Genomic DNA, 22,876 nt, shown 5'->3' with positions numbered 1-22,876 from the left:
TGTGATCACTGGAAGCTTAAAACATCTCCCTTTTTGTGCTCAGTGAAAGCCTGAATGGATGGAGGTGTTTTACCTGCTGCGACCTGAGAGCAGGTAACATGATGTGAGTCAGCAGTTTCCAGACTGTTCAGGACGCCGCCGCCGCAGTCCAACACGCCAAAGTTCACTTCCTGGAAACATCAGGTTGCACGAGAAGATCAGAATGATTGGCTGCATCCACGTCACAGTCAACCAATGAGGTCTGTGCGGTTTGTTAAATGTGCAGGTGAGGAGGTGACCCAGACCAGTTACTGACCTGCTGCACGTTAGCGGTGGTTATGGCCTTCTCAGTGGTTCTCAGGAAGAACAGACATTTCCCCAGTAAAGGCTGGAAATACAGAACGTGATGGAGTTCAGATTCCTTTAACGTGACGCAGACAGAGCACTTCCTCTGCACTCTGTCACCAAAGTTCACCATGCAAAGGAAAACCTTTCATGGGCTTTAAAGACGGGGTGGTTGGAGAGCTCTGCAGGCTGCTCGTTACCAGTAATGGGAGTAACGGCACTACTTTTTCAGTAAAGAGTAATCTAATTACTATTCCTATCGTTACAACGCCGTTACAATTACTAACAAGAAAATGTGGGGCGGTCCGTTACTATTTTTCAACAAACAGACGGTTGAAGCTGTGTTCAACTTACAGCAGCTTATATCAGCTGCAGGAAGTAGCTGTAAGTAATCTGGGCGCTGCAGCTTTAAGCAGCTGTGCGCTCCCGCAGACAGACCATCACTTTTTGGCACAACAGCTGGAGCTCAGGGGGCAAAACAATCGCATGAGTGCTGCTGTTTGCCTGAGGAAGAATAAAGGAGTCGTGGTAAGACAATCACATGACCACTTACAGACAAAGCAACAAGGTGACATATACCAGTTTATAAACTGTGTTGATAGGCCAGTAAAACCAGAGTCATGATAAACAATATATACGCGTGTTTGTTCCTCAATAGTTTCATGTTTAGTGTCTAAGGACAGCAGCGAGCACTCTCTGCTTATGAGCTGCTGTCAGACCTGCAGGTATCAGGCTGTGATCTTCTCCTTTGAGTTATACGTGGAAGCAAGATGGCGCCGGTGTGCATGGCTGACCGTCTCCGACCACGTCTTCACCTCGGCGTTGTACTTCTCGTTGTTTTATCTTTGGTTTTATGTTCTCTAGGTGATTGTACACTAATAACTTATGACAGAGACACGCTCCTGAATCTTCGGTTTTCCTGTTCTCAACGACCTGACTGCCTTGGGACCGCCGGTGCCGCTATCCCCCTGATGCCTGTCTCCCCTACCTATGTGACCTATCCTCCTCTTCCCATGCTCCGTAGGAAACGCTTCAGGAAACGGGGTAGGAGGAGCGGCGTCCGTGTCCGCGTTAAGGCTTATATCAGAGCCATGGCTATGGACTTCCCTTCTACAAGCCGTGAGCTATCCTGTTTCTTCCACTATCTCAGCAGCCACTCTGCGGCTAGATTGCTAACCCACCGTTGGATTTGCTCCGTCGGCCTTCAAACCTACCCTGCTCGCCCAGTGGCTTACCACTCTGCCCGATCTTGGATAACACCGCCTGGCCGCGGTGTTCAACATAACAACCTTTGCTCCTTGCGACGGGCTACTACAAAGGTCCTGGCCCCCCGGATTCGGATGGCCTTATTTAATGTCAGGTCTCTTTCAAATAAGGCCTTCCTCCTAAATGACTTTTTTCTCACCTCGGGACTGGATGTCCTATTTCTAACGGAGACCTGGACTTCTCCGGGTGAGTTCATCCCCTTCTCTGAGCTTCTACCTCCTGACTGTGCCTTCTTTAGCTCACCTAGGCTAACTGGTAGAGGTGGTGGCTTAGCCTCGGTTTTCAAAAATAAACATGATGCACGGCTGCTATCCTCTCCAACCTATTCCAGTTTTGAAGTTCAGCTATTGGAACTGACGGGCTCTCGGACCACTTTGTGTGTCGTGGTCTATCGTCCGCCTAAATATCATAAGATGTTTATCTCTGAATTTGCTGATTTTTTGGGATCCGTTCTTTTTAAATATGATTCTGTTACTGTTTCTGGAGATTTTAACATTCATGTCTGCTGTATGAATGACCAATTGGCTAAAGACTTTCTTGTGCTGACTGATTCTTTTAATCTTATTCAGTGGGTGAATGAGCCTACCCATGTTCAAGGCCACACCCTTGATTTGTTTTTTTCATTCAATGTGGACATTTGCATTAAGGAAATCAGGAATACTGGTCTCTCTGATCATTCCCCGGTCATCTTCGATGTAGACCTGGGTGATACTGGTCAATACCTAAACTCTCCTCTTTATCCTACGCGCACTATTAATGCCAATACTGTGGTCAACTTTATTACGTCTTTTGTTAACTCCCCATTTAGTATGCTGGATTGTTCTTCCCCACACACACTTGAGAACTCTACTAATACTCTTTTTACCACCTGTTCCTCGATTCTTAACATTGTTGCACCCATCAAAATGAAACGCCCTAGAACTTTCTCACAATGCTGGTTAAATGATTCTGTTCGTGCCCTACGACGTATATGTCAGCGTGATGAGAGGAAGTGGAGGAGTGATAGACTTCAGTCTTCTTATGATATTTTACGTATTAGCCGCTCGAAGTTCCAAACTGCTGCCAGAACGGCTAAAGCGGCTTTTCTCTCTAAAATTATTACCACTAATGGTGATAATCCACGAATTCTATTTAAAATTTTTAACTCTGTGGTGAACCCCCGTCCCTCTATGCCACTGCTGTCTTCCCCGGGTCTTTGTGGAAAATTCTCAAACTATTTTTTAGATAAAGTTTTATCCCTTAGATCTACTCTTCCTCTGGTGACTGATTGTATGTCTACTCCTGATTGTTCGGCCACTTTTTATCAATTTGAACCCGTTTCTCTCTCCACTCTGAAGCGTCTAATTGATAAATTGAACAATACTAACTGTGTACATGATGCTCTCCCATCCCGTATTGTTAAGGATTGTTTCAGTGTAATTGGACCTTGTTTATTGTCCATATTGAACTTCTCCTTGCTTTCTGGCTATGTACCTTCAGCTCTCAAGCATGCCATAATCCAACCTGTTCTAAAAAAAAGGAACCTTGAGCTTAGTGATTTTGCCAATTTTAGGCCAATTTCTAAGCTTCCCTTTCTGGCTAAAATACTTGAGAAGGTGGTTCTGCTCCAACTGCAGACCTACCTTGATGAGAATAATATAAATGATAAATTTCAATCGGCCTTCAAACAACATCACAGCACAGAATCAGCATTGCTTCGTGTTTTCAATGATCTCCTACTAATGGCTGACAACGGACGCCCCTCAGTCTTAGTGCTTTTTTTTTTTATTATTATTAACCTTTATTTAACCAGGAAAAGTCCCATTGAGATTAAAAACCTCTTTTGCAAGGGAGTCCTGGCCAAGAGGCGACAACACGTTGAAATTACAAAGTTACATACATATTATAAATAACAATTACATTTTAAAAACATTTTTCTCTGGCTCTCTCAATCTGGACTTAAAAGCATTTAATGAAATAAGATCTGCTATCTTCCAGTCTTTTTGCATCATGTTCCATGTGAAAGGGGCAGCATAAGTAAAAGCCCTCTTTCCCAGTTCAGTTCTGGCAAATGGAACATTGAGCAATAAAAGATCGCTTGAACGCAGGCTGTAAGAAACAGTACTTCTCCGTGTGAGCAGATCGCAAATGTAGGTGGGCATTTGTCCAAGCATTTGACATGGTTGACCATAATATCTTATTAGCGAGACTTGAGCACACTGTAGGCATCAAGGGCGCTGCCCTGGATTGGTTTAAATCCTATCTCTCCAATCGGCTCTCTACGGTACATCTGGCTACATCCTCTTCCTCGGCTGTACCTGTTTGCTGTGGTGTCCCCCAGGGATCTGTGCTGGGCCCTACCCTTTTCTCATTATACTTGCTTCCTTTAAGTGCCATCTTTGAGAAATACCATATTGCTTATCACTATTATGCAGATGATATCCAGCTCTATTTTGAGCTAAACGACGATCTTGCTCTGTCTCTGAATAGCCTCCGAGAATGCATGTCCGAGGCCAAGAAGTGGTTGTTGTCGAATTCTCTTATCCTTAATGAGAAGAAAACCGAGATTATGATTTTTGGTAGTAATGCCCTTCGTGCCAAACTCCGGGATGCCTTTGGTTTTCTTAGTTGTTCTCTCTCTGATACTGTCAGGAATCTGGGTGTCTTATTTGACAGCTCCTTTTCATTTGACAAACAAGTGTCTGCTGTTGTCAGATCTAGTTTTTACCAGCTTCGTCTTATCTCTAAGGCTAGGCGCTATATCCCGCATAAAGATCTCGAAAAGCTCATCCACGCCTTTGTAACGTCGAGGCTAGACTATTGTAATTCACTTTATTGTGGTCTCCACTCTTCCCTTTTACAGAGATTACAGACAGTTCAGAATACTGCAGCTCACTGTCACGGTCCGCTGTGACAGACCGTGTGGAGAGTGCGTGGAGGACTCAGGTGCAGACACGAGTGACACGAGAGTAAACTTTAAACAAAAGCGAGCCTTTTATTGTGGCTGGTAACGCAAGAGAAACAAACAAGAATAAGGGCAGCTCAAAAGCAATAACTAAACAGAAACCTAAACTGGGAATGAACTGAGGTAAGACTATGAATACAACAGACCGGGCATGGAAACATGGAGGGTGGGAACACAGACGACGCGACACAGACTGTACGAAACACAGAGACTAAATACACATGAGGGAAGATCAGGGGAAGTGGATGCACACGGGGAACACAGGTGACACTGATAATCATAACAAGACACGGCAGGAGTGAACGTAACACTGATGGGAGACGGGCAAAGTAAAGCAGGAAGTACACAGAGGTTCAAACAGGAGGAGAGAGAGCACGGGGAGAACGCAGACATAACGGGCTGGGGAAAACATAGAATAAAGCACAAAGAGAGACGAGGGCTCATAAATACACAGAGGGGCACACAGGGGGTAAGAGTCACGAAGGGAAAACACATAAGGAACAACGTAACAGATCAACCCAGGAAGCATGGCCTAAATAAAGAACAAAATACAAAAATACATGAAAACTAAGAATACTGGGCCCACATGGCCCAGGACCATGACAGCTCGCATTACAGACAGTTCAGAATGCTGCAGCTCGCATTCTAACTAAAACCAGCAAGTTTGCCCACATTACTCCTGTCCTTGCCGATCTGCACTGGTTGCCTGTCAAATATCGTATTCAATTTAAAATTTTGTTGTTTACTTTTAAAATTACTAACAACACTGCACCCAGCTACCTTAAGGACCTTTTAAACCCTTATGCTCCTGCTAGGGCTTTAAGGTCATCGTCACAGTTACTGCTGGCTCAGCCCAGATCTCGACTTAAGACTAGAGGTGATCGATCGTTTGCTCTTGTTGCACCTGTGCTGTGGAACAATCTCCCGATTGGCATCCGGGCATCTGATTCTATTCATTCTTTTAAATCACAGCTTAAAACATATCTTTTTAAACTTGCCTTCTCCACCTTTTAATTGCTGGTTTGTTTGTTTGTTTGTTTGTTTGTTTGGTTGCTGTGACCTATTGACCTCTTGTATTAATTCCCTCCTATCTTTCTATTGGTGTCTTTTATTATGGTGGTACAGCTTTTATCTTGCTATTACCCATGTGCTGTAGTCATTCTTATTGGTAGCTTTTATCTATGAACATAACTCGTTATTTTTATTTATCCGTTATCAATGTTTGAACCTTTTATTGTTTTATGTAAAGCACTTTGGTATGCCCAAGGCTTTTAAATGTGCTCTATAAATAAAGATTGTTGTTGTTGTTGTCCTTTATACTGGACACTAATTATTATTTTGGAGTCGCACAAATAATTCGTGTGGCGTCTTATTGAATGCAGAACAGCTGATTGTTCTGGAAATAGTTTAATGGTTATTAAAAAAAGGGTAAAAGGTAAATGGCTGCAAATAACTTTGTTGTTTGCAAAACTTGTGTGTATAATTTTCAAATTTATATTTACATTTAAAGTTATAAAAATGATTCGTTAAACATGTTCGTGGTTGTTACAGTAAAAAATATAACTTTTTTGTTTTCTGTCTGATTTTAGATCAATTGTGTTAATACAGTTTGTCAAAATGAAAACATAACTGCAGATTCAGACACGTGAGGTTGTGCTGAAAAGAATGATACCAAACACGGCAAAGTAAATAATTTTTAAAGGTAAATGTAGAGGAAACATAAAAAGTTGTCACGGCTGGGGCAGCAGTCGTGTGGTGGAGTGAATGAGGACCAAGATGCAGACGGCGGTGGAGATGCGAGTGGAGATTTATTTACAGTGAAAATAACAAAGGTGAGGGAAGAAGCGAACATCAACCTAAACTGGGACAAACTAACAGACAAAGCAGAAAACATGAGGGCAGCAGGGAAACACAGAGATGACACGAAGAAGGCAGAGAGACGTGGAGAAACACCGATGGACACGGAGACACACAGAGTAATGCAGACGACGCCACAAGCAACACAGGCAGACACACACTATAAATACACACGAGGTAATGAGGGGATGACACACAGGAGGGGAGCACAGCTGAACCACAAGACGAGACACAAACCTTCAAAGTAAAACAGGAAACACACAGACTGTTTTACAACACAAGGACACGAACAGAGCACAGAGGACAGCCACAGGCAGGGCTGATAAAACACGGAAGCACTAAACATAAGAACCAAACCCTAAGAACTAAAACAAAATCAGAATAAACACCAAACACAAGATGAAACCAAAAGGAAACACAAAACGCTGCGACCCAGGACCCTGACAAAAGGAGTCACAATGGCCGATTATACCCTGGAGCCCAGAGGGTATTTTTAAAGTTACACAATAGTTACTTTTCCTAGTAATTAATTACATCTAGAACCTTGTCACTCAGTTACTAACTAAGTTACTTTTTGAAGAAGTAATTAGTAACTATAATTAATGACTTAATTAATTTTGAATGACTATTTGAAGGTAACTTGCCCAACACTGGATATGAGCGAGTTTCCCAGCTGATGCAAACTGGAAAGCTTCTCCTGTTTGAAGTGGATCTATTCAGCTTTTATTTCCTGATCATTTTAAGCATCAACAAAGTTTCTAAAAACAAGCAACAGTTTGTCATCATTCATAAACTCTGACGTCACAGGAGTGTTTTTATTCCTGTCCCATGTTTTCAAGTTTCTGCATATCAGAGCTGCCAACACGGCACCGACTCAGGCTGGAACTGACTTTAAATACTTCATCATTCATGATCCTGTTAAAACCACATCCAGGGGAAATGTTATTAGCATGTAGCCTTTAGCTCATGTTCTGATTGCTGCTCCTCCATGTTTGTAGTCCTTTTTTCTGTGAATAAGTGTTTGTGGAGCTTTGAGCTCCTCAGACTTTGGCCTCTCGACCTCCTGATGTTCAGCCTGCAGCTGTCAGTCATCCAGTGTTTGCTCAAAGACTTTAATCACCTCGTTAACCAAACAAAGCAGCACAGTTTGATCCATGGAAACACAAACACGCTCAGGCTCATCATCTCTGAGCAGGACGATGATGAATCGTAGGCTCGGTATTGTTTGGAGCTTAAAGAGAAACCAGATACATCAGAACACAAAAACCCCGAGAGGTGGATCAATGTGACGTCACACACCTGAGCTCTGAGTCCTCGAGTCTGATCCAGGCTCGTGCTTTAAGACACGTTTCTGTGTAACCCTCAGCTCAGGTGTGTTCAGGACATTTGCTTGGAAGAAGCCGTCTGTGGATAAATCCTGCTCTCCACCTCAGCTGTCAGGTTTATCCAGAGAACGGCCGTCCTGACTTCCAGCAGCCCCACAGTCCTCGTTTCTAATAAACTGGCATCACTGAAATGAACTGTCTGCCTCGCTGTTCAATAATCTGCTCTTTGCCAATTTCCCAGCAGAAGCTTCCACTCATATCAGCATTTTTCTGTGATTCTCACATTAACTAAACACAAAAAGCTGAAGCCAACCTCAGAGTTCCCCGTAGTGAGGAAGAGTTTCCTCTGAGCCACAGCTGAGTTTGATGCGTCCACAAAGGAAGACTGACGGGAGGACAGACTCTGGGAGAAAGGCAGATATTAAAAGATATGAATACAAAGTACGGTGCAACAAACAGGACAGCAGATTATGAAGAGCGGTTAGACCTTCATGTGTCAGTCATTGAAATGTGATCAAACTGGGACAGTGGCGCGGCGGCCCCTCTGTTGGTCTTCCTTGGTCTCTTGTGTTCTGGGGGCCTCTGGATGTCTGGAGTTTTGATCTCCTCCATACCTGCTTCATGCCCTGGAGGACGGGGCTGTGGCTCCCCACACTCCCTAGCAGATCGTTACATGGAGAAACCTTTGGAATGCAAGCATGCTGATCCACACAGGTATGCACACAGGTGTACACACGGGTGTTCACAGACGCAGACTACAGCTTTCTTGGCTGCTGCCTCAAAGCACATTGTGCGCTGTCTATCTTGCGTGCTGCACAATATCGTTTATTATTTAGTATCTACTGATATCTACTACTAGCTAGTTTATTGTGATGGTGCTGTTTTTTTTATTATGTTGTTCTTTGTTGTTTGCTTTCTCTTCTGTTTTTTTTCTCCATACAGGTGACCCAGGTGTTTTGTTTTTTTTTTGTTGGTGTTTTTTTTTTTGTTTATGTTTTTTCTTTCTTCCCCCCCTTCTCACCGTCTCTTCTCCCCTTTGGTTTTCTTTCTCTCCCTCTCTTTCTTTCATTCTTTCTCCCTGTCCTGTCCCCCAGTCATGTCTGTCCCGTTTGTAGCAACTGAAAATAAAATAAATTCATAATTATAATAAAGGTCAATCAAATGGACCAATATGGCAAGGCCATGATGACCCACTTGGTAAAATAAATCCGCTTGGCATCTTTCTTGGCCTTAAGACAACAATTCTGATGGCTAAAGATCCAAACGGGACAAAAAAAAAAAAAAGGAAGTGAAATGTTACAATTAACCCCATAGTCTGGGTTAGTTGTAACATATCCTGGGGTAAAATGTAACACAATGAAATAAGGGTACTAACAAAATATTAACATGTAATCTTTGTTTATTCAACACATGAATGCACTTAGAGCCATTTATGTAGCTGTGTGTGTGTGTGACAGAATGCAGAAATCTAACTTTTGAACATATTCCAACCCCCCCAAAAAAGACAAATTATGGAATTTTCTGCAACTGAATATTTCATTAATTTTGGTTGGTCTTCCTTGAGTTTGGCCTCATTGGCTCAGTGGGCATTATAACCTACAACTCTTGCACCAATTTTGAACATAACAATGAAGCTGAAAAAATGTAGTTGTTCACCAGCATCGCAATTCCATTACTTTTTATCATGGCTTACCTTGGTGTGGTTTGCAAAGTGCTTCAGAAAGATGAGGAAATCTGTTTCTTGCACCCATCCTGATTTATTTCCACTACCAGTACTTCCTACTGGTCCATCTCTGATGCAGAGGTCTGCATAATGCATGTGTGGGAACACAAACAGTGAAGTAATTGTGTTGCCAATGGCATTAACCACATATAGAAATGTGACCAGTGAACCTCTCTGTTGATGTCGTTGCCCCAACTTGTTTAATATAAGTTAAAGTAATAGTGTGGTAAGTTGTAACATCTGCATTATTGTTACAACTAACCCAGACTGTTGCTGTTACAACTGACCCAGACTCCTATAGCCATGAACTAGCTAACATTACAGCCAACGGCTAAAACATTAGCACTAAAGACCTACACAGAATATATCCCCATAGACATACAAATAACACAATTTAAGTTTGATGAGTTTAACTGCAAAGCAGATAATGCTATTAAACATTGAAATAAAGTAGAAAAACTTACTTTTTGGCATACAAATTACTTTTTTTCGTGTTAAATTGTCTGTGTTTGACAAAATGTGCTGATTTTTCACATGTGATAGCAGAACTGAGTTGGGCATGCACAGGATGAGTCACATCATTTGAAACTTAGCCCTGATTGGAGAAATTGGAAGTGTTACAACTGACCCACGTTACAACTATCCCCGGTCTCCCCTACAATATCCTTCTCTTAACTTTTACTCAACTTTTAGCATTTTTGTGCATATGGTACGGTGTTTGTTTGAAATGCTTTGTAACCATATGGTACGGTGTTTGTTTGAAATGCTTTGTAACCATATGGTATGGTGTTTGTTTGAAATGCTTTGTAAAGCCTCTGGCGCAAATTTATTCAAATAGCACTGGGTGAACCTTGGAGTGGTTATATGTTAATTGCTGACTGGCAAGCTATTCTATACTTTTCTCTTGGCAAAACCGAGTAACCCACATTCCTGCAGGACTCTGTCTCTCTTTGTTGGCCCTGTGGCAGACTGGCAACCTGTTCAGGGTGTGTCCCCTGCATCTCGTCCTGTGAAACTGGGACAGGCTCCAGCTCCACCACAACCCTGAATTGAATAAAGCAGTAGAAAGTGACTGAACAGATGGATCTGAGTCTGATCTGAACTGTAGTTTCATTTTGAAAGAAACCTGCCTGCTGATGAAAACCATCCCACGTTTGCTTCCAAGAACTGCATCAAAGAGTTTTTCTGTTTTATTGAGTTCTTTGAACTGAACGTCAGATATGTCTGAGCTTGTTTTTATCCTCCTGCCTCCTGAATTTCCCAACCTCCCCACCACTTCTGATGTTATGTCTCTGATCTGATTCCAGTAAGATCCAAATTTTTCTTCAGCTTGCTGACTCCGGCAAACATGCAATAATTATGTCAGTTTAAGCAAGTTACTTGTCTTCCTTGGAAACCTTAAAATCCCCCGAGAGGTCACTTACGTTAAAAATAAATCTGACAAAATTTAAGCCGAGCTTTAAATCTTAACTGGAAATGTAGAAGATAATATAATAAAGGTATTACAAATTGTTACTTACAGATTTACATTTCAACATTTCAACTTCTAAACGTGTATTTTACTATGATCCTTCCTTCTTAGTTTAAATAATTTCAAAGCGCTATGACAGTAATCCCTGCCTTGACTCTTACACTGTCAGTTTTTTTAAATTTTAAAATACACAAGATAGTAAAATAATCAAGGACAGTCATATAAAAAAATTAAATAACTGCAAAAAACAAAACAAAACATATAAGTAGGTTAGGATCTCAAAAACCCATGTATCAAATATGACACCCTTGTCAATAGGGAAACCTGGTCATTTCTATTATGAAATATTCACTAATAACTTGGGGGGAATTATCTCTGACACAACATTAAATGACATCCTCCGGATTTCCAAATGTTGTGGTTTTAAACCTTTGAACTTTTCCATTCAGCTGTCTGCTGTTGCTGGTGAATGAAATCATCTCCAGCTTCACATTTTACAGTGAATCCAAAGCTGAATGTGTGACCCTTCAGTCACTGAGTTTATGGTGCTCTACATGTCTGATCGTCTCTCTGAGTCACTGCCAACATTCCTCTGAGTGATGCTTTTTCAGAGGAGCAAAGTTCTTGAAACTTCACAAATAGTTTACCAGGAAGGATAGAAATCTTCATTGTGTTTACAGAAAGTCGTTTGAGCACATGACAGTTACAGCATGTCTAAAAATAGTTCATTGACGAGAGCCATGATGGTGGCAAAACATACACATAGGACTCTCAGTTGTAAAATTAATAATTTATTTGGCTTAATTTATAAATCAAATCAATACAATGGCAAATTTATAATGACAGGTAAAGAATACATTTGTAATAGAGGTTTATACTGCTACTACTACTAATAATAAGAATTTGTTCTGAAATTGCAATGAACCCAAATGATGTCTGATACAAATACACATTTACTGGTTTTATTGGATAGTCATATTTTGGATTCAAATCCAAATTCTACTATCATCAGAAGTTTGGAGAAAATATTATGATAGTTCAAAACATAAATAAACAGAAACAAATAAATGAAATAATACAGTGATTCACAAATAGACACTTGTTCAAAAGATTTTATTTTATTCCTGTTTTCATTTGTGCTTTTCTTTGTTCGCTAAAGGTGCGCTGGAGGTCCAGAAAAAGAGAAGGAAAAGTTGCAGCCGTCTTTATTTCAAAATGTCCTTCCATTACAGAGGGAAGCTCCTCTCTTTCCTTGCAAGATTAGAGACTGCAGTGTGGAACCACCCATTGCAATGAATACCTTAAATAGTATAAACATATTTTACATAACAATGAACTGAATAATGTTATCATAGCCATAGCAAGATCAGCGAGTCACATTTCAGCATTTTTCTCCTTACAATAGGTGCTGCCATACGACAGAAACACTGTAGTGCTCCCCACTGCTCTGAGAAAATGTTGACGTCATTGTTGGCATTTTCACCACTGCTTTTTTGGAGTTGCCAATGACCATATTTAGATAAAAAGCTTGACGGCTAAGCTAGCTGCTAATACTAGCAAACTTGATTGGCAAGACACATATCTGCTAATTAGTGCTAAGAAACAAACTAAGTGCGCACAGTTTGTTCCTCCTGTGCAGAGAGGGTTAGTCTCCGAGCACTAAAAAGAAGAGAAAAGAGGAAGAGAGTAAAAAAAAGAAAAGAAAAGAAAAAAAAGAAAAGAAAAAAAAAAAGAAATGTGATCAAAGTTACCTGTTTGACATCCTGATAGAAGAAAATCAGCTTCTTGGATCCGTTTGCAGCAAAGAATTCATGGATCAGACTGAACTGGAAGAATCAGACATTAATGACTCAAAGGTTCAACTCTGAGGAAGGATCACGTCTCTGAACTTACTCTGTCATCAGAGACGATGGCGTCTTCCACCGCCGCCTCCTCCAGGCTGCCGGCGTCGGCCAGCCTGCTCATCAGGTATTTATGTCGGGCATCCAGAGCTGCCCGCCGTTCCTCCTTCACGGCTCTCGCCTGTTTGGCTACTTCTCTCCTCGCCTCATTGGACAGCAGCATCGTCCTTTTACCAGACACCTGGAGAAACATCAGCTCAGTCTACAGACGCAGAGACCAGTGAGAGCTTGGCCCAAACATCTGCAGGTTTCTGAGGACCACGTTTGACCCTGACTGGAGGCATCGATTCTGAGAGTGACTGCCTAAACTGAGCTACTGTCCCCCCTCCACTGAGACGTTGTCCTGTGATGTGTCATGGGGGGAAGTGTTCCTCACGGTTGGACTCGTGAGAAGTTCAGTCAGTTTATTCAAACTTTAAAAAGACGCATTTTCAGTCTCTGGATTTCAGCAGAAACAAATGTGAACACAGCACTTTTTGATTGAGTATAAAAGGATGAAAGAGTCAGTGATTAGTAACATTGTTGCTGACTGATGCTGTTGTAGAGCTGTCTTTGGATCCTCACCTTCCTGGAAGCCTTCCCTGGATTGCTCATATATCATTAACTTGTTTGTGTTCAGTAGAATCAGGTGTTGTGGATGCAGGTCGTAGCTGTGTGAGGCCTGTACAGTCAGCGCTGTGTGAGCGCTGTGTAACGTTAGCTTAGACTTCTTTCTGTTGTTATCATCCTTCAGGTTAATGTTGTTTTCATTATGCATCACAGGAAGTGTGGGTGGCTGTTAGCCTCACAGCTCATGGAGAGTTGCTGCTGCTCTGCCTCCTTTTTGATGTTTCTGCTCTTTGTGGCTTTGTGTTACTTTGTGTCGTGTCTGAAACAAAGTGAGTCCATGTTACTAACTGTAGTCGGCTCTCTGTCTCGTGCACAGCTGACTGTTGTCTGAATGAAAGTGTTTTTGTACTTTGTGTAATCTGTTGGGTCTTTGAGGCCTTTTTAAACAGCATATGAGCCATATGTATGTGTGTATATGAAAGGTTGTTTGTAATACATCAAATTGTTGCTTATTCTAGAGCTGCTGCTGTGCCTGATTGGTCTACTCGCTCGAAACTGAAGGTTGACTTGATTCTTTTGGTTTTTTACATTTTGTCAATAAACCAACTTCTTTATGATTTGAACGGCGTCTCTGACGTGTCACAGGCCTGTCAGCTTTCTTGGTGATTGGTATAGTTTTGAGCTTCGTGCTCTGGCTGTTGTTGGGTTTTCCTCTTTCATATTAAAGCTTTTGTCCTACATTTGGCTCTAAAGTCTAATTCTAATCCCAGCACTGTGTCTGGGTGTGTGATGCTTGTTTTCCTGCTCTTTCTCATGAAACAGTCACAACATTCTCAGTCCAACTTTCACTCTTTGCTGCGTTTGCTGCAGCTGCAGTGAACATGGTGCCGTTTGCCTTTAAGAAAGTTGTGCACAAAGGCTTTTTCTCTAGCAGACAGCTGTGTGGCTAAAAGTCAGATCATTTTTTACCACCTCAGTCACACTGGACTGAAACAAGAGTGAAACTAGGAAGAATCAGAGTTTGTCCAGTGACTGCACTGATTTTCTTCATATTCACAAACTGATTCTAAGTAGTTGCATCAGCTAATCACCCGGACACTGAGCGTCCAACACGCTCCCTGAAGGGAAACGATTACATCCTCCAAACAATCACAATCTGTCTCTGAACGACTGGAATTATTCTCTGATTTGTCAATAACTGGAGTTTATCAATGCAGACACGTTGCCAACATGATGAAGTCAGTCTGAGTCGCATCTCTTTGGCTAAAGGAGGCGAAGACAACATGAGGACAGGGAGGATGCAGGGACCGACAGAGACGGGGAAGAAGTCTCATTGTGACGAGTAAAGTGTATCTTGGCTGGCTGGGCAGCTCTCTGGGTGCTCAGCCCCCCGAAGCTCTGATCCTAGAATCGCTACTGAATTGTTCTCCGGTATTTTCTCGACCAATGAGATGAGCGGTAATCTGAATTGTCATACTCGAATTGTCATAAGTGTGCTGTCAGCTCATTGGTCACAAAGCAGGAGAGGGGCTGGGAATTATGTTTTCAAACAAAGCGTTAATTCCATTAAAAGTTATAGACTACTTTTGATTCTCACTGGATTACGGGACAAAGTGCGTCCCTTATTAGCTCAATACGGGACGTGTACTTTTGTTTCTAAATACGGGACGATTCCGTATTTTAAGGGACGGTTGGCAACCCTAGTTACAACATGAGTCGCTTACCTCTGTCACTCTGAAGTCACATTGAGTTTTCCTCACTGACTGTTTCAGACAGGATTGTGGGAGCAACACAAAAAGCAGCTTCAGCTGGAAACACACAGTTTAGTGTCTTTGCTGCTCGCTTTAAGTCACAATAAACAGGAAACTCATTGTGTCTCATGTCAGAATCACTCATATACAGGACAGGAAGAGGCGGAGCTTATTTCCTGCAGGGAGAGGTTAGCAGTCTGTGTCTTTCTCATTTCTGACTCCTAAAGAGCTGAAAAACACAGGCTGTTATTGGCTGGCTGACACTGGGATTAATGTCCTTGAAGCCAGCAGTCTTTAATGTCCAGCTTCAGAACGGGCAGGTGAAAAACAGTCCTTTATGTCCTCTGATGTTCAATAAACTGTCCTGATTACTGAGGGAGCAGAGAAAGTGTCTCCATCACTCACCACAGCTGGATGCTCTGAAATCCTGGAATCCAGCTGTGGAGAGGAGCGCCAGCGGCGTGGACGCAGTTTAGTAATCAGGGAACGGGAGGCAGGAGGGAAACACAGCTGGGACCAATTACACACACGAGACAGGAAACAGTAACACAGGACTGTCAAAGTAAAACAGGAAATATAACACAGAGTCCAAAGTAAGGAGACGTGGGACACAGTGAAGACACAGAAACAGAAACCAGAACTATAATCACAAAACAAACTCAGAAACATAAAGAGTGAATCAGCTGATTCAGTGTTTGTGACAAAAACATGGATCCTGGTTAATAACTTTTATTTGTTTGTTTCTGTATTATTTTGTGTATCGTTCTTATGAGCTGTTGTTTTGTCAGTGAAATATTATTTCATTGTTTTAAGCTTTTTGTTGACTTTGAAGTGCTTAAGTTGATATTTTTGAACATTTAATTTGTTCGATTATTGTCGAGTCGATAAAACTGTCAAACGCACAGCTGCTTCCAGCATGGCCGGAGGAGAGGTGGCCGAGCAGACGCACAACACACACAGCTCACAGGTTTGCATTTCTAGATATTGCAGATGTTGCAGAAATTGAGAGTAAAGAACTCAGAGATCCAGCGCTGTCTCCTGCCCCTTATTTATACACCACAACACAACGACAGGCGTAACTCACACAAACGGGTAACATGAGGCTCAGATGCTTTGGACGTGTTCACATATACTGGACACAGAATGATGAAGATGGAGCTGCAGGAAGGAGGAAAAGAGGAAAAACACAGAAAAGATTCACAGATGTGGTGAAAAAGGACACGACAGCTTCTGTTTGTTAGTTTGGTTTTTCTTTATTTGGTAAAGATTCAGAAATAAAGAGAAGATCACATGTTTGAATATTATATTAACGTTCTGTAATTACAACAAGTTGTAAAATCTTTCCAGAGTGAGACAGAGACTGTGCAGAGACTGTAGAAGGACAGAGCAGCAGCAGAGCAGTCCAGATACACTGATGATCCTCTGTCAGATCCAGAGGGACACACAGGGCTGATGCTGGACTCTACATTGTGTCTGACAGTGGAGCTGTTCTCAGAGCAGTTCACTCTGCAGCACTGACAGTCATCTGCACTTCATTCCTCTGTCAGTCACTGCTGGATGAAGCTCTCCTCTCCACCTCCCAGTAACATGGCCCAGTCAGAGCGTCTCTACACACAAGCTGCTGCTGCTTCAACCTCTCTGGATCATCAGGACACAGCTGCTCCTCTCTCAGCACACACACCGTCCTGTTTACCATCATAACCTCCACCTGCAGAGAGAAGGAGGAAGAGCAGAGGAGATAAACGAGTGTTTCCAGAGACTCTTCATCAGCTGTCAGTCAGTGATGCAGCACATCCAGTATAAAGAGCAGCAGGGACGTCAGTGCTGGGACTGTACTAGGACTCATTGTTGCTTCACTTTTTCTAATCTTTGGATTTTTATTGAAGTTGCTGAAAATGTTTTTCCCTCCTAGTTTGAGTTTGGACTTTCATTCATTAGAAGAACCTTGGTGTGTCCACTCTGAGCTCTGTAGGAACCCCAACAACAAGCCCAACAATCCAGATGGACGGTTCCAGCTGTTAACTGGAGGAATTCCATCCAAACATCTGCTCTCACTAAATTCTTCCTCACCTACAGACTGTGTTCTTCACTGCTTTAAACTTGGAAATCAATGCAGTCATTGGTCTGCGTGCTGCTTTGTTCAGAGAGCTGATTGGCTGTTGACAGTGTTTGATCAGAGCGTGTCAGCCGTTACTATGGTGACCATAAAGGTGAGAAACAGGAAGTGTTTGTGTCCAATCCTGAAGCCTGTCACCGTTCTCCTCTCACAGCTTCACTGAGAAGCTGCAGCTTTACAGGAAACACTGGATCTTTGTTTCATACTGACTGTGTTTAGTACAATACTGCTGACAGCACCACCCACTCACTCCATCACTCTACTGACCTCAGAGTCTCCAGTCTGTAGTCTGGACTCTGCTGAAGATCAGACAGCTGCTTCACATCTGGATCCTTCAGGTTGTAGTTGTATCTCAGGTCCAGCTGTCTCAGATGGGAGGGGTTGGACTTCAGTGCTGCTGCCAGATAATCACAGCTGATCTTTGACAAACCACAGCTCATCAATCTGTATAAAGAATGAAAGATGTAAGTTTATTAGACAAAGTGCTTGAAATCATTCAGTGTTTCATCATCTGTTCAGAGCTGAAGAAGGTTCAGAATGTAGAAGTTTAGAAAATGGAAACTCCAAACAGCTGAAGCCAACAGGAAGCAGCTTCAAACAGGAAACTGTGCAGAGTTTCAGACTATATGTCCTGATGCAGCCAGTTGGATTTTGGAGATTTGAATCTCTGTTCTGTGACTAAGTCCTTGAATCATTTCTTCCAGTTGGTCCAAATAGACAGACTAAGTATTGGACATGTGTTGTGGCTCCATCAGGGGAGCTTCTAAATGTGATGTGATGGCCCCTCTGGGTCTGTCAGGTCACAGCACTGAAGAGAGCTCAAACTGGACACACAGTTGTTCCAGTCTGGACCAAAGACTCTATACTGGGACTGAGGGACTGCTTTGACTGCACCCACTGGGACTTTTGAAAGGCTCATGTTCTCACTTAGATCATCGATTTCTACTGACATTTCTTTCTGGGAAAAATGGGGATTACTTTGGAAACAGGAAGTATTTTCCCCAATAAGCAGCCCTGGATTAGTAAATCACTCCAACATGTTCTCAGGCAGAAGAAGCTGTCTTGTTATGAGGGAGAGAAGAAAAAGATTGAGGCACAGAAACCTGTTGAAAGAGAGATAAAGCAGCTAAAATCAGGTGTAAAAGTAAAGCAGAGGATGAGCTGAATAAAGGACACTCAAGGCTGGCTTGGAAAGGAATGAAGTCCATGGTGGGGATGCAGAACAAGGAGCAAAGATGAATGTGATGCTGAATCAGCAGAAGACTTGGACTCATTTGATTCCAGCTTTGATATCATTGATTTCAATGAAGAGCTTTGTGATTGTAGCAAAGGGCTGGTAGCTCTGAGAGTCCCACTGATGAGGTGTTTGTGTGGAAATCTCTTAGTGGGACCAAAGAGAGAAAAAGCCCTGGTCCTGATGCTGTGGGAGGGAAATGATTGAAGTGTGCTGTGAGGAACTGACTGGGAGATTTTCACACATTTTCCAGTCCTCCTTGGAACAACAGGAAGTTCCCAGCATATGGAAACAAAGGTTAAGTGTCCTATGGCACTCAGTGATGATGGTGCTGTGGCCCCACCACCTCCACCTCTTTGTAAAGGAACTAACTGTAATCTGAAGCTTCAAATGGAACTAAGACTTCCTCCACTAGGTGGCAGTGTCTGATGAGAAAGTGTTAGTGGAGCTGGCCTGGAGTCAGAAACAGGAAGATGCAGGATTTGGGCTGAAATGGGCAAAAGTGGTTAGCACTAGTGCCTTAGAGCAAGAAGGTTGTAGGTTGAAGCTTGTTGGTCAGCTGGGCCTTTCTGTGGAGGTTGGATGTTCTCCCACAGTCCAATGAAATGCTGCTTAGGTTCATTGGTGCTTCTACATTGGCTGTAGGTGTGGATGTGAGGGAGTGCTTCTCTGTCGCTCTCTGTTGGCCCTGTGATGGACTGCTCACCTGTGCAGGTGGACCACGCCTCTTGCCCTATGACAGCTAGGGCACAGGCTGCAGCCCTGTGAGCCTAAGCTGAATAAACAGTTAGCAAAAATGATCCATAGATGGCCTGAAATCCCCCAGTTAGCAGTTTGGTAGATAGCTATGACATGCTAATCCCATCCAGCAGCTGTATTCTACCTGTAAGCTGATCCCTGCTGAGCCAAAGCACTTTTTCATATACAAATTACAACCTTTAGTAGAAACCTATTGGTCAGCATCTTATTAGCCTGCTGTTAGCTTCATTCCACAGAAAACTGAGAGAAACTAACAGAGTTGATAAAGAATAAAGAGAAATGTGCTGATTTAAAGCCTTTGAAGTGCTTCAGATGATCTCTGTCCACTTCTGTCCACTCATTCATTCATGTAAGCTTTCTAATGCAGCTTTGATCTTCACAGTCTGCTTGATGAAACTCATTCTAACCCTGAATGTCAGAGTGTTCCTCCTTCTCTTTCCCATCATTCATGCTGGCAGTGGAGGAGATTTGGATGTTGGACTGTGTTTTGGATGATGTGTGTATGTTTGTGTTGGACTGCTGTCTGTAAAGCAAACGCACATTTTGCTTTGGATTTCAGTGTCACACAGACTTTAAGGTGCAATGAAGAGTTTGAGAGTTTCACAGTGAATTTTCCAGTGGAGGATTTTTCTTCTTCTTTGAAGGTTTGAAATGTGAACATTGTTCTGCTGCAGTCAATGGACTAAACCAGAGAAGAAGAAAACAGACTTTACCATGAAGATCCTCAGTGTGGATCAGTATAATATCAGCCTGATGTCTGCAGTTTAGTGTCAGCACAACTTTCACATCATATTCATCTCAGCACAACTAAAACATGCTGACTGACCTCAGAGTTTCAAGTTTACATCCTGGACTCTCCAGGAAACCACACAGATGCTTCACTCCTGGATCCTTCAGGTTGTTGTTGATACTCAGGTCCAGCTCTCTCAGATGGGAGGGGTTGGACTTCAGTGCTGCTGCCAGATAATCACAGCTGATCTCTGACAAACCACAGCTCATCAATCTGTATAAAGAATGAAAGATGTAAGTTTATTAGACAAAGTGCTTGAAATCATTCAGTGTTTCATCATCTGTTCAGAGCTGAAGAAGGTTCAGAATGTAGAAGTTTAGAAAATGGAAACTCCAAACAGCTGAAGCCAACAGGAAGCAGCTTCAAACAAACACAACAAGAGAAAAAACTCTGAATGTTTCACATTAAAGTCGTACATTTCTCATAAAAACAGGACAAAGACTTGAAAAAGTCGTGTTTTTCCTTCCAGGAACCACATGGCTTCACTTTTAAAGGTGAAGTGTGACAGAAATGGACATATTTGAAGTCCAACACCTTTTTCCAGTCACATTATTAAAGCAGACAAACTACAAGCTCATTTTCATTCCAACAAGTCATCTTCTGACCTGGACTAACAACACTGGTCTCTATGTGCAGCTGGCTGTGAGACCAGTGCTCAGGGAGCGTCTACAAAGTGCAACACTGAAAGAACATCACACACTCATTTGCTTCCAGCACTTTCACACAAACATCTACTGTCATTATTGTCACCAAACTCTGTGGATCCTTTATTGCAAATTCAAATGGGATCAAATGGTCAGACAAAAGAGGGTTATGAGGAAATATGATGAAATGTTGTGTATTAGCAGCAACTTATTGAATCATTTTCCTCAGAAACCAAACAAAATGATTGACAAACATGTTTTTACAAACTCAGTGTTGGACTTGGATCAGCAGGATAAGCTGATGTTTAAAGGCATTTGAGTCTCGCTGTATGAGAGTCCAGTTCTTACTCAATATTTATGGATGATGTTCTTTCAGTGTTGCACTTTGTAGACACTCCCTGAGCCTCACAGCCAGCTGCACATGGACCAGCTGACATTACCCAGCATTAGAGGCGGCTGTAAAAAATTCATGTTCCCGTTTAAATGGTTTTAATTTGAATAAAACGATGTTGATTCATTCAATCCTGAATCGATGTTTAATATAAATGTATTTTGCCAGAATCTCAGGTTAAAGCTCACAAACTATTTCAACAAGCAGCAAACAGATAAAACAGTAAATGAGAGCAGCTAAACACACAAAGATGGAAACACAGAGCGTGGATCGTTCACTCGACGGCACGTACACGGACACGCCGTCGGGGCTGAAAGTGGACAGCTCACAGATCCTGAAGCTGCAGGTTTCATCTGTCTCCAACCAAAACTGAGTGAAGCAGCAGCAAAAGAAGATCCAAACTCTGCTTCACGTTTGATCAATATGCTCATGAATTCTCTCTGACTTTGGCTGTTCCTGCCTGCACAGCTCTCTCTCTCTCAGTGTACTCCAAGAACAGCTTCAAACATCTGTTTCTGCATCATTCACTGTTTATTAGCCACCAGTCTGCTGTTGTGTTCAGTGCTGTCGGCCTCTGACAGTAAAGCCTCATTTCTGCTGTTCCATGGAAACTTTTTAAAATGATGACAGATTACAAACTCTCAGCTGTGTCTGTAATCAAACCTCTGTAACTTTGCTTCACTTCAGCAGCATCAGCTCATGTTCACATGTTGCTTCATGGTTTGCTTCAGTTTTTGATCGACTGCAGAATATTTTGAAGGTTATCTGCTATAAAAAGCCAGAAGAGGAAAATCTGCTTCATGTGTTTCTGTTTGATCCTCAGTGACTTTGACACAAAGGCCTCTGCTGTGATGATCACACCTCTGATCAAGTCTCACAGTGTCACAACTGATAAATGATCAGAGTTAGAATATTTCTGACTGTCTGCTGTGTGCCGTGACCTTTGACCTGCTAAAGACAGTCAGCTGTGGATTATTCATTGTTGTGTCTGATACTTAGAACTGTGAGGAAGAAGCTACACAGTTAATCAGGGTCCCCTCTCTCTGAATCAGGAAAGGTGGGCAGGCCGCGTGTGGGCCGCGGGCCATACGTTGAGTATCACTGTTTGAAATGTGAACATTGTTCTGCTGCAGTCAATGGACTAAACCAGAGAAGAAGAAAACAGACTTTACCATGAAGATCCTCAGTGTGGATCAGTATAATATCAGCCTGATGTCTACAGTTTAGTGTCAGCACAACTTTCACATCATATTCATCTCAGCACAACTAAAACATGCTGACTGACCTCAGAGTTTCAAGTTTACATCCTGGACTCTCCAGGAAACCACACAGATGCTTCACTCCTGGATCCTGCAGCTTGTTGTTGTTGGTCGAAAACCAGGAGGAGTCATTACTCAGGTCCAGCTGTCTCAGATGGGAGGGGTTGGACTTCAGTGCTGCTGCCAGATAATCACAGCTGATCTCTGACAAACCACAGTCCATCAATCTGTATAAAGAATGAAAGATGTAAGTTTATTAGACAAAGTGCTTGAAATCATTCAGTGTTTCATCATCTGTTCAGAGCTGAAGAAGGTTCAGAATGTAGAAGTTTAGAAAATGGAAACTCCAAACAGCTGAAGCCAACAGGAAGCAGCTTCAAACAAACACAACAAGAGAAAAAACTCTGAATGTTTCACATTAAAGTCGTACATTTCTCATAAAAACAGGACAAAGACTTGAAAAAGTCGTGTTTTTCCTTCCAGGAACCACATGGCTTCACTTTTAAAGGTGAAGTGTGACAGAAATGGACATATTTGAAGTCCAACACCTTTTTCCAGTCACATTATTAAAG

The 22,876-nt window shown here is 42.3% G+C and overlaps 3 protein-coding genes across 4 annotated transcripts in view; all 3 read right to left on the bottom strand.

Annotated features, from left to right (window-relative positions):
• The window catches only part of LOC147302806 (protein NLRC3-like), a 341,154-nt gene that overhangs the window by 100,575 nt on the left and 217,703 nt on the right, over nt 1-22,876 (bottom strand). The gene's annotated exons all lie outside the window — the stretch shown is intronic.
• Nucleotides 1-22,876, bottom strand: part of LOC147302807 (NACHT, LRR and PYD domains-containing protein 12-like) — a 291,268-nt gene that overhangs the window by 54,248 nt on the left and 214,144 nt on the right. Inside the window, exon 9 of the mRNA XM_086282123.1 lies at nt 20,047-20,223. Within this exon, the coding sequence (XP_086138249.1) occupies nt 20,047-20,223 (177 nt within the window). The remainder of the gene's footprint in view (nt 1-20,046; nt 20,224-22,876) is intronic.
• On the bottom strand, nt 254-13,004 carry LOC147302816 (dynein axonemal heavy chain 5-like). 2 transcript variants are annotated; one of them, XM_086284560.1, is made up of 4 exons: nt 12,804-13,004; nt 12,662-12,736; nt 8,030-8,119; nt 254-367 (listed from the first exon to the last, which is right to left on the bottom strand). In XM_086284560.1, the coding sequence occupies exons 1-4, from the start codon at nt 13,002-13,004 to the stop codon at nt 254-256; spliced, it is 480 nt and encodes a 159-aa protein (XP_086140686.1). The 2 variants fall into 2 exon arrangements, 1 of the variants encoding a protein (XP_086140686.1); XR_015127317.1 differs by lacking the exons at nt 254-367; nt 8,030-8,119; nt 12,804-13,004 and adding an exon at nt 11,602-12,569.

This window comes from Aulonocara sp. 'chitande type north' Nkhata Bay, linkage group LG23, assembly GCF_057382095.1.
Source record: "Aulonocara sp. 'chitande type north' Nkhata Bay isolate Kocher_YH1m ecotype deep benthic linkage group LG23, A_spYH_male_GT1.1, whole genome shotgun sequence".
Taxonomy (NCBI): Eukaryota; Metazoa; Chordata; class Actinopteri; order Cichliformes; family Cichlidae; genus Aulonocara; species Aulonocara sp. 'chitande type north' Nkhata Bay.
This window is presented reverse-complemented; position numbering and strand designations above follow the sequence as displayed.

Bases quoted from the DNA above. Each gene is read 5' to 3' on its own strand.
- LOC147302816 (XM_086284560.1), bottom strand. From the start codon at position 13,004: ATGTTTCTCCAGGTGTCTGGTAAAAGGACGATGCTGCTGTCCAATGAG. The intron at 12,737-12,803 runs GTAAGTTCAGAG...TGATTCTTCCAG, and splicing joins CCATCGTCTCTGATGACAGA to TTCAGTCTGATCCATGAATT. The intron at 8,120-12,661 runs GTAACTTTGATC...CCTTTCTCCCAG, and splicing joins TCTATCAGGATGTCAAACAG to AGTCTGTCCTCCCGTCAGTC.